General features: G+C 43.1%; 1 protein-coding gene across 2 annotated transcripts in view; it reads right to left on the minus strand.

Moving 5' to 3' along the window:
• Positions 1 to 12,190, minus strand: part of FAM193A (family with sequence similarity 193 member A) — a 542,579-nt gene that overhangs the window by 126,317 nt on the left and 404,072 nt on the right. The window contains exons 19-20 of one of the 2 annotated variants that reach the window (XM_078678578.1): positions 6,858 to 7,088; positions 6,088 to 6,237 (exon numbers count right to left, since the gene is read on the minus strand). In XM_078678578.1, coding sequence (XP_078534704.1) covers positions 6,088 to 6,237; positions 6,858 to 7,088 — 381 coding nt within the window. The remainder of the gene's footprint in view (positions 1 to 6,087; positions 6,238 to 6,857; positions 7,089 to 12,190) is intronic. The other variant, XM_078678579.1, reaches the window with a different exon arrangement.

The raw sequence follows: 12,190 nt of genomic DNA on the forward strand, positions 1-12,190 counted from the left end.
ATACGTGGATGGTGCTAATTTGCACCAAAGTGCCGCTTATGTCAATATTACACGGGTGATATTGTTGTTTTGTGTCTTTCTTCTGAACCCGTGTATTGAGGGGACGGTACATACATTTTATGGTGATGCTGATTTGCATCAAATTACTCTTCGGTACCACATTACAACATTGTATGGCTGTGCTAATTTTTCTCCATTTTTTTTCGTGTGTGGGGCGGTTTGGTGCGGTTTGGTGGCAGCAGTAACCTAGGTTCGCCTTTTGTCAAATGGTTCACGTTGTTCACAACCGTCCGGGGGAACGAGAGCTTTAAACTGTATTAATAGCATACTCTGAGGCCGCAGCAAACTGAAGAATGGCCTCGAGCAAACCCCAAAAGCAGTAAGGAACAAGGGAGCCTCCTGCTGCTGAAGGGGGGTGCCGGGGCGCAAACGGGAAGCTTGGCACTGGCAGTCGTGAGGAAGGTCGGCAGAAGTCCTGGGGAGGTCATTGCGCCTGCGAGCGACCCCAGCTAACCTGAGTGTAGCTGCTGGAGGGTGAGGGGAGACCCAGGGAGGGAGCCTCCCTGCCTGTCCCGAGTGGGGCTATAGGAACGTGGTAGGGAGACACCTCACCCTGCACCACGGAGAATGCCCATCCTTCTTCAGGAGGAGAGCGGGGACACCCCACCTTCTCTCACAACACCCACTGCCTGTCCTGACTGAGGCTGCGGGGCAGGATAGCCCCCCACACAGACCCACCTCACTCGCCGCCGGCCAGTAGTGCCGCAATGGCTGCGCCGAGCATTTATACTTCCCTCAGATTTTCCTTTAAAAATAAAAAAACACATACATTCAGTGCCTGGTGGCGCTGGCACTCAGACAACCCCCTCCCATCACCAGCCTGTGCCAGTGCAGGCAAAGGAGCCGCCTGCCCCGCAGCGTGAGTGAAGCCACGGCTCTGAGGCGGCTGCAGTGCGTGAGACACCCTGGAGTGCGGAAAATGGGGGCTGGAGGATCTGTGCGGAGTAGGGCACTCTGTGTGATCCTCGGCAGGGCGATGTGCAGATGCCTCTTGGTAAAGAGGAGCACAGTCACATCAAATCTGTCCATTACATTCATCAGTATAATCAAAGGAGAAAGGATCACTTGTCCTGATCAACCTTAGGTCTGCAGGATGGTGAGGGGGTTTCTGTCCCAATATTAAGACCCTCAGGCACGTGATGGGTATGGTGGTGTCTTTAAGCGGTATATCTTGATTCTACGCTTATGATTCACGTGTGTGCATAATCATTAGGTCTATTAGGTTATGCAGCCTCCACCAGGAGGTTATTACCCAAGGTTGGTGCAGTAGTGAGCCATTACATTCATCAACCACAGGATGCAAAGCAGCGATCTACCGGCTGTAAAGCACTTCAACACCCTCTCAGTGGTAGTAAGTGCTATAAAACTATCACAAGCTACCCACACGGTTGCTTCTCATGAACAAGCGCTCGCCATGACATAACCTTTTGTCTTTTAGCCCCGTCCCTTTCAGACAGACTTCCTGCTGACGTAAAAGGTTCCTTATCTTCTTTATGGGGCCATTTGGACCCATAAAGAAGATAAGAAAGCTTTTGAACCAGCAGTAAGTCAAGGAACCCAGTCTGAAAGCGACGGGGCTAAAAGAGAAAGAAGAATGTCACTAGGACCTCTTCTCCAATGGCTGGCCACCGTTTAGCATGAGCGGTGACGCCAACCAATGGAAAAGAGGGGCGGTGCGTAACCTCGCTAGTGAACGTTACTCTATGTCCGTGGTTCCCAAACTGTGCGCCGCGGCACCCCAGTGCGCCGTAATGAGGAGCCAGGGGCGCCGCGACCACAATGTGGAAAAGTGAATCCTCATTTTTTGCAGCCAAAATAAGTCCCTGCTGCAAATCCCAAGAGCGCACTTCCGCTATACGTGCGTCTCGGATTTCTAACGTGGTCTGTTTTTACAGTAAACATAATGCTGGTGATATGTGAGTAAAACGAAGATTGGGCATTTACACCTGTATCACCAGCATTATTTTTACTGTAAAAATGGAGCACGTTAGAAATCAGGTATAAAATATAAGCCAAGCTAAGGCCTTCTCTCAGCGAGAGGAAGGCCTTGACTTTGCTTATGTTTTATGTCTGATTTCTAACGTGCTCCGTTTTTACAGTAAACATAATGCTGGGGATACGGGTGTAAAATGAAGGTTGAGCATTTACACATGTATCACCAGCATTATTTTTACTGTAAAAACAGAGTATGTTAGAAATCAGACATAAAATATAAGCCAAGCCAAGGCCAAAGTGTTAAGATCTATTGGTGCACTATATATGGGTCCGAAGTATATGTATGTATAAGGCCCCTGCATAGCTCTTATTGATATTAGGACAGCTACTGCAGCTGGGTTTTGCGGAGGCACACCTTGGCCTGGCAAGGGAGGGCCTGTATCCTTCTTTAATGAAGTGAAGCTAGACGATGTTACATAGGGTATCTCCTACCTACAGGTTTTATTAAAAAGTTTTGTGCAGCAGAACAGGTCAACCCTTAGCATGGCTCCAGGTCTTGCCAACCTTTTTCCATATTGACACTGTCTGAAGCATTTATGGAAATGACTACCTTTAAATGTGTTCTTTTTTATGAGTGACGCTATAAAATGTATTAAATGCATCTGAGAGAGAGTGGTTATGGAGACTGTTAAAGGGTAGTAGGGAGGGAATCCATGGTGGAGGTGGTCATTGGGAGAGGGGGGCGCCAAAAAACATTGCCGCACTGGGCGCCACCAGTGCTAAAGCCGGCCCTGCTGCTGTGCAACAGGCTCACAGAATGGTATAAAAAATAGTGGGGAGCCACGGCCAACTGCCAATTAGGTCAAGGGAGCCACGGGTCAAAAAAGTTTGGGAACCACTGCTCTATGTCATTAAGTCTCGCCAGCTCGACTGCGCATGTGCGCAGTCTTTCGCAGGTTGAGACCTAAAAAGTATATGTATAATATAATTGAAAAGTACTTGCATTGTAAAAGAAAAAAAGTTAAAAGAGAACAGCTTCTTACTGGCTTTCAGAAATAGACTTTCTCCACCGCTTTTGCGGTTTTCTAAGTGGTGATCAATATCTGGTATTTTTATGCCTCAGGCTACTACCTGCTTGCAGATTGGGTAGGGGAGTGGAGACGTGAAACTCCCGGGTGTATCCAGAAAGCTAGATATTTCAGAAAAGTCTAAATTCAGCAAGTGGTGATTTGTGTAAATTGCTCATAGGTTTTTGAAAGAAACAAATGAATGCACTAAAAAAAAAAAAAAAAAGAACTGCAAACGTGCAAACAAATTAGAAGTAGGTGAAAATGTTTTAATCTGTATATTTTACCACTAAAGGCTGATTAATAAAAGTAATATACCTCGAAGTGTTTTTGTGCACACTGTCTTACATTTGGAAGGCAGGTATGCAGAAAAATTCAATTGTGCGTTCTCACACTGAATGGGCCTATAGCACGGGACAAGAAAAGCTCCAGAGAAGCCCCAAAACAGTGTTTGGGCTTGGGGCAAGCTGGCACACAAGCGAGGGAACCTATCAAACCCAGACAATTTTGAAAACTAGACACATGAGGGAATACACAATGGCACGGCTTGTGTGATTTTAACAACTTTTTCACATTAAAATTGCACTACAAATGTCACATTTAGACTAGAGTCACCAACTTCCTCACATATCAGAGATGGAACCTAGCTGAATCTTTGGAGAGCTACAGAAGTCCTAGCCCCCGGCATTCCCATACTGCTCCGGATAAAATTATTTTCTTACTTGTGTGGGTGCGCTCAACGTCCAGGAAAGCAAAGGCCACAAAATGCAAAGTGGGAATGAAGATGTTCCTTTGAATTTTAACCATTCTGTGAATGTGGATAGCATCTGTATTGGGGCCGAGGGTCCAGCTATCACCCAGGTAAACCTAGCAACCCCTGATATTTCTGAAAATTAGACACTCCGAAGAGTCCGGGGTGGTGAGGGCCTGCATGGATCCTACTACTACTTATGCAGAATGACCACACACGTCAAACCTTGCCTAAATGTGCAGAATTTCCACATATTTCTAAAAAGGTCCACAGTCTGTGAGGAACTACAAAAGATCCAACACTCAGCATTCCAACACATTTCCATATATGCAGAGTAGTATGAATAAGAAAATGGGCTGGGGTCCAGACAAGCCACATAACCCTAGATTCCCTACCATCTCTAGTTTTGAGAAGTGCCCAGATTTGGTAGGGTTCCCTATGTGCCAGCTGACCCTAGGGCCAAAAACTGAAGCCATTTACCAATTCCTTAGATTTCACTGGGTCTATAGTTTTCAGAAAAAACAAGCGTTCCCTAGGTAGATACCTAACCTAGAGCTCAAACAGTGCAGGCATCCTCTACGGCAAGTGGGAGGAAACTGGGAGTTCATTGGCCGTGATTGACCATTTTGATGATGGATAGGGAGGTACTTACCATCAGGTCTCCCCTGGGGGAAGATAGTTTGCCTAATACCCAAGGACGGGCCAGCCAGAAATGCCAGCCATACTTTTTAAATGTTGTACCCTGGGGGTTTAGGAGGCTTTTTGCCTCTCTGGGGCAGATTAAAGATTGGTAGGTGTGAGGCTTGCATCCAATCTGATACCAAGGAGTGAAGGAGTGGCTTGGACAGGCTTGCTTCCTACCACACACACACACACACACACACACACACACACACACACTGAAACAAAAGTAATACATTCCTTGTAGTTTAGTGGTACTTTCTTCACCCCCCCATGGGGATGTTGGGGAGGAAAAGACTGTGGCCCCTGGGGGAGAGGGAGCTGCCCAGTGCCAATACAGGCCAACACTTCACTCTATTCATAATTAAAAGAAAGTAATCACTAGTATTCAATCGATTGCATGAAGATGTTCTTGTTTGTAGATACACTAGGTAAATTCTTTTTCTTGGAGAGGATGGGTCCAGTGTGATCCTAGTGCGAAGTCTAATCTTTAATGAAAAAGGCAGCTTAGATAGTGATAAGTTATTAATCTTTAGGCCTATTATAAGACTTACCTAACAAGGCAAATGTGCACAAATTCAACTGTTATCCAACCTCACTCATCCTTCCGTTTCTCCTTACCACTAACATAACACCACTATTCAATCTTGTGGCATCTTAGGGTATGATTGCACGAAGGCTCTATTTGCTTTATCTGCTACATCTTTACCCTGTTATAGACTGACTCATTTTTGGGACCTGAAATATCATACGACCTGTATTCTTTTTAACTGCATCAATTAAACTTTCACATTCTCTTCAAATTGCTCTCAGTCACTTCAAAGGAGCATGTCCTAAGGCATCAAAATACTGCATTGATAAATAGATGTTTTCTGAGGACTCTAAGGACACAAAACATTAGGAACATTTCTGATGCAATTATTTAAAAATGTTGCATGTCAAACTATATGCCCAAATTATTTCTTCTAGTTTCCTCAAGTAAGAAGTTTGCTTAGGGTTCTAGTTTTCAAAGAGTATTTCAGCTTTGTCTTTCGATAATTCTGTTAGCATTTCACAGTCTGCGTTTTTTTGATTTTGCAAGGTTTTTTTAAATATTATTTTAAATGTTTGTGTTCAATGTCTTAATGACAACTCAAATGCATTGTGTTCCGCTACCCTTTGCAGGTTGGCCTGTACTTTATACAATGATTACAAGGTAAAAATACTACATGCCTTAAATGCTGGCACAATCTTTAAAACTTGAAAAAAACACTAAAGAACCATAGTATCTACTTATAAAATGTTAATTTTAAAACAGTTCCAAAAAATAAAATTAAAATTTTGATCACAGAATCACTGGAAGAAAAATACATTCAAAATGACCTTGTTAAAATGTTTGGGAAGATTTCTGTCTTACTGTAGAATGAAATAAAAAATTTAAGAAGTCATAACAAATGCGTGATATTGCCAGCAATTATTATAAAGCCTAGAATATAACTTAAACAGGCTTCGAATAATTACAAAAATTAAACAAAAATAGATGTTAATGCTGTAAGAGATAAGGGGTGCAAGGCACCCAAGGGTTTTCCCAGACATTGCTGGTCCAATGCTAACCTGCTGCTTCTCCGGTCCTTTTCTGTCCGGCTCAGCTGCTGCTTTGTCTGCTGGCTCCACGGCTCCGCCGGTGCAGGTTCCCTGCATGCTCCCCTCTGAGCCGAGCACATGGCTAATTATAATATTGATTGCTGGGCTCGCCCCACATTCCTATGCGGTAGCACATGGGTAATTATGATATAATTAGCAATGAACATTTGCAACATAGAAGTATTTATAATTATAATATTAGCATTTTAATATTATAATTATTCTTTGGGGTCAACCTGATCTCGGTGGAAGAATTCCACTGAAGACACGTCAGGGTAACTCACTGCCTTCCATTGAGATCAGAGACCCCACAAAACCTAGGCACAACTGGTACAGCTGACAAAAGTCCTAGCTGCTCTCGTCAATTTGCATATGTCACAATCTTGTATTGTTTAGTAATGCATCTTTTCAGTTTTCAATGAAACAATAATTTAATTAATTTTCCATAGAGGTTTTCAAACTCTTATTAAGCATTGATGGCTTGAGATAATCTGTATTAATCAACTATATATTATACAGAAGTAGGAATACTATTGACAGAAAATTCAATCTACTACAATGGATAGCAGAGAAAATTATAGTCATCTACAATAAAGCCTCTGCCATTATAGGTGATGCAACTTAATTAGCGGAGCCTATAGAAATCCACATGGGTGATCAAAATGTGCTAATACTGAACAAAAAAGCTACATTAAGTGATATAATGTACAGTGCTGTTTTACAAAGATTGTGGTGCTCACCTTTCTTTGCTTATGTCTTGCTCGTTTAGCTGCCCGAGAGCTGCTGACTGGTTTGGCTTCTGAACTGTTTATGAACTGTAGTAAGTCTTCCACCTTTCGATGGTCAACTGCACTATCCCTTTCTGATATATGGTCCGATTTCTTGGGTTGTTCTTCTTTCCTTTTTGTGAGGCGTAAACGAAGCTTTTCCCTCATTTCTGCATAATTTCGGCTTGTTGGTGCCGCTGGTGGCTACGGAAATTAAGTGAAAATGAAATAAAACAAATGTAATTATGTGTTTTGTAGGCAGGTGTGTACAGGGTTAGAAAATACATTGTGCTTTCAGATAAACATATCAGCAAACCAAGCTGTTTGAGTTACAGCACAGATGTATTGCACGGAATAAGAAGGTGCAACAGCTTTACAAAGTGATAAGAGCACTGCCCTAAAAGATTTCACCCTCAGTTGTGGCAATATATAGTAGTGGTCCATTGGAAAAATGTTAACTGGCCATTCAACAAAGGTATGATCCAGAGATGGGATATCATACACAGACCTCTAATATCACCAAACCTTTTCAACTGCTCTTGTCTCAGTTGTCTGGGTTTGCTCTTGGGCTATTACACCCTATACATTTAGTAACCTGAAGGTAAGAACAATACAGTTACCTTCGATGCAGAGTAGGTAATCAGGATATGGAAGAAATAACTACTATAAAGAGAATTCTATGGTGTATTTTTCAACACAAAAAAGGGTTACTTACCAGTATGAGTTGCTCTCCAGCTTGAAGCGTTTTCTGGATTCACATGCTGTTCATTATTTCGCCATCTATTGGTTGGGTCCAGAATGGTCTCCAGCCCCCTTCTTTTTGGCGTTGTCGATCAACATTTGGTGTTATGCCCGTCCCCTGTGTGACATCAGACGGCACCTGGGATGTTCCTGTGCATAGCCTCCATCTTCAGATTTGTTTTTCTTTCTTTCCTGGCATGCTTCCTCTCTGTTCCTGCATCTTCCCCACCTGTCTGCGTTATCTCCCATTTCCGGGGAGGTTGGTGGGTTGCATGTGAATCTAGAAAACTGTTCAAGCTGCAAAACTACCTCTACTAGTAAGTAACTTTTTTTTTGCGGCATGAATCCTTTTCTGGATTCACATGCTGTACATTAGATTATATAGCGATATCCTTTCCCATCGGTTGGTTGGGATGAAATGAGGCAGTGCCGTAATACTTTTTGTCCCAACTGTGCCAGGATTTGTAATACCTTTTGACCCACCTGTGCACAACAATGATTTGTGAAGCTGTCAGGTGATGCCTATATTGCTGATGCGCAGATTGCACCAACGGGTAAGTTTGCTAGGAATTAAAGTGCTGCGCCCTTATTTTGTGTTGTATAAGCTCTTGGTTGTGCAGGCAATGTTATCCCTACCTTAGCAAAGCATGTTAGTATGGTTTCTACAATCCATCTTGAGATGGTCACCTTGGTCACTGGGGAGTCCTTGGTTGCTTTGGCAAAGGAGACCAGCATTGGCATAGCCAATAAGCCTCAGCTTTTGTACCTTACAAGTGTTTAGCCATGCAGCACATTATCCTGGGTGCTGTGACGCCAGGGACTGAAGAGCTATACAATTACTACAAACTGGATTATGCAGTATGATTCAGGAATACATGCTTGCCTCAGGAAACATTTACTGATACATTCACTATACTCCTCAACAACACATTGCACTCTGAAATCTCAGATGTACAACCTGTGCATTGCAGTCAGACATGTCACAGGCATCACCCTGTACTGTACTCTGAGGTCCTGCTTTCAAAAATAACAAGCACAGACAACCTGCCATAATGTGAAAAATTACAAATCCTCAAAAAATGCCCTGCTTTCGCAAATGCCATAAGGAGACATGACAAGATGGTTGATTAATTGAACGCTCTGTTTGCATCTGCTTTACATGTTTGGGAGGCCTTGGGCAGTATGTAAGTCCCTTGTGTTACATGGCATGCACGGAAGTCCCAGACAGTATTTACTTGGAATGCATGTAAGCTGTGGGTAATAAGGTTAAAAAAATTAATTCTGGCACATATGTTCACCTCCCTCCCCCAGCAAAGCAATAGCTCTAAAATATGTTAAGATACACAATGTGAAAGGCTAAGAAGTTGTATTTCAATGGGTTTGAAAACAACAGGAGTACATTATATGTTCACATTGTCTGAATTGTTAAAATAAAACTATGTGACAAGTTAGGGCGATGAAATGGTGCGAGTGCAGTATGTGTGCTAATAGTGAGGGTAAGAGCAGACTATTTTAATGCAACTTAACCGTGTGATAATTTCTAAAAATAGGATTGTCAGATGATTACTTATGCATTTGTATGTTGTAGAGGTTGCATGTGGCTATGTTATTAAATACCTGTCTTCCTTTAGGGAAATGCCCACTTTTAAACAGAGAAGTAATCCTTAAAACATGCACCTGGTAAAAAAAAAAGCATATCCCGGATGCCGCATCTGTGTGAAATGCTGTGAACAAGCCCGCATCTGTATCGTTTTATTGTGCCAATGCAGCAACAAAGTGTTAGAAAAATGAAAAATACATATTTCAAATAAAGTGTAGATGCCTTCAGCGTGCGCGATTATTTTCGGTGCACCAATGCAGCAACAAAGTATTAATAAATAAAAAGGAAATTTCAAAACAAAAACATTCCATTAAGCGCCCAGCGTCTGTTTTCCCTTGCCTACCAAAACAAGCAGGTTACAGGCACCAAATGAAAACAGACAGAAAAAGTAGTGCAAAAAATAAACTAAATAGGCAAGAGGAGCAATAATACATGTAGCAGGGCCAGTCGCCAAGGACCAGAACAACCCACCTAAAGGAAGGCCAAATGCGAAAAAGATGAAATGTGTATTTTTTATATTTATGTCTTTTAAGATGAACAATCAAAATAAAGATTTTCTTGGAATGAATTGAAAAAGAGCCACTGAAAGAAAGGTTTTTGACAAGCACACAAAAGAACTAATGGGGAGAAAAGGTGGCGCAATTAATGGCCATATACGAGATACAAAATGCCTTGCAGAGCAGCGCATGAATGCTTCTAGGCTCAACCTAAAAAACACAATTAGTTTCCCTTACAAAACCTTATAGTTTCTTCAAGGTAGTGCATTAGAGCCCTCCTTACATCCAATGTGTGCAGGACCCTTTCCGTCTGTGTTTTAGGGTCTTTGAAGAAAGCTGGTAGTTGTATAATTTGGTTAACATGGAAGTGGTTTATCACCTTGGGCAGGAACTATGGGTTAGTTCTGAGAACCACCCTGTCACTGTGTATTTGTAGATATGTTTCCTGTATTGCTGGTGCCGGCAGTACACTTACTCTGCACAGCGATGTGACTGCGATTAGAAAAGCGGTCTTGCGATCTAGTGATCTTAGATCTGTTTTGTGCATAGGTTCAAAGGGTTTTATCATTAACTGCTTTAGCACGGTATTGAAGTTCCACAACAATGCTGGAACTGACATTGGTGGAGCAATTCGACTCTTCGCCACTGGGTTTGTGAAGACGTTGTTACATTAAGTGTCCCTGGTGTAGGCTACTATTGCTGCTAGGTATACCTTTAAGGATGAATGTATCAGTCCACTATCTAGCAGATAAGTGAGATACGTTAACACAGTTTCCTGTTTTTTCTAGTCTCCATATAGCTGTTATTTGTGCACCAGCGAACGTATCTTTTCCATTTTGCTGCACAGCATTTTCATGTAGTAGCCTTTCTTGCTTCCCGAAGGTTTTCAATTGTCCTGAGCAGCAGTTAGAGGTGTCCAAATTCTAAATATTCAGAAGCCAGGCCGCTAGATTGAGTGTTGCTGGCTCTGGGTGCTACACTCCCCCCCTCCTGCATTGTTACAGATCCTGTTCTGCTTTGATTGTCATCATTTGTCCTCTGGACATCTCTAGTAGCTCCATGTACGACGTTTGTCTGGCTCATTGTGGTGCTATGAGGATGAAGTGTGTCCGTGGTTGTCTGGCTTTCTCCAGTACCTTTGGTGTTAGGGGAATAGGAGGAAAGGAGCAAGCAAATCCCCCTGACCAGATTATTGACAAAGCTTTCCCTTCCGATTGGTGGTGTTGAAACCTAGAGGCGAAGTGTTGGCATTTTGTGTTTTTTGTTGTTGTGAACAGGTCTATTTCTGGCCTCCCCCAAGCTCTGAATATTTTCTCCAGTGTCTGTTTCCGTTCCCATTCGTAGGAGCTGCATTCCTGACTACTTAATCTGTCCACCTCAGTTTTTTCCCCTGGTAGGTGGATTGTTTGCAATGTGATCTTCCTTGGCAATGCCCATTGCCCTATTTCTTGGACTTACTTGCGCAGGCTAAATGATTTTGTTCCTCCATTTTTGTTGAGATAAAACATTGTTATTATGTTGTCTTTTTGTATTAGTACAGTTTGAACAGTCATGTGTGTTTGGAATGCCTTCAGAGCTAGGAAAACTGTTTTCATCTCTAGGCAGTTGATGTTTCTGAGCTTCCATGTTGTTCCATTGTCCCCACACCTTCAGTTGCCGGTGTGTGATCCCCAACCCTTGTAGGATGCATCTGTTGTGATGGTCACTGTTGGAGTTGGTGTCTTGAACGGTCTCTCGATCATGTTCTTGCATTTCCACCATTGCGCTTTCTTTTGTACCTTTGCTGTGATAACATCTAGATCCTCCCAACTCCGGGTGGCGTTTGACCATTTGTTGCAGATTCATGGTTAGAAAGGTCGTCTGTGCAGTCATGTCCTCACTGTTGGAGACTACCCCTTCTTGTATAGGTGAACTTCCTCTCCGATCACCTTTGCCCTCTTTGGACAGGGTATGCTCAGGCTGTCCTTGAGTTTAGTGTATACAAGGATACCCATTCTTCTTTAGGTATGCTGCCACTTTGGCAAGGCACTTTGTGAAAACATGTGGCGCTGATTTAATGCCATTTAGTCTGCTGATGTAGGGACTCATCGACCGTCTGGACGGGCAAGGCATCTCCTGTAAAGGCTAGGTTGATTATGGAGGCTTGTACCTCTGGCTTGAACCCTGACACTCATAGCCATGCAGGTCTCCTTAGTGTCATGCCTGTGCACATCTGCCTCCTGGCTGTATCAGCAGCATCCAAGGCAGATTTCAGGCTTGTGTTGGCTCCCCTCTTGCATAAATGTCTGGGCCACCTTCTTGTATTCTTCAAGGAGGTGATGCAGAAGGGACTCCATCTCGTCCCATTGTTGGTGGCCAGACCTGTTTCAGTGTGTTGGAGTTGGCAATCCGCCACTGGGTTGCAGGCTCCCTCTCGATCTTTCTCCCCACCATGTCAAGACTCTTAGACTCCTTTTCAGGTGGTGGAC

This window comes from Lissotriton helveticus, chromosome 2_2, assembly GCF_964261635.1.
Source record: "Lissotriton helveticus chromosome 2_2, aLisHel1.1, whole genome shotgun sequence".
In the NCBI taxonomy this organism is placed as follows: domain Eukaryota; kingdom Metazoa; phylum Chordata; class Amphibia; order Caudata; family Salamandridae; genus Lissotriton; species Lissotriton helveticus.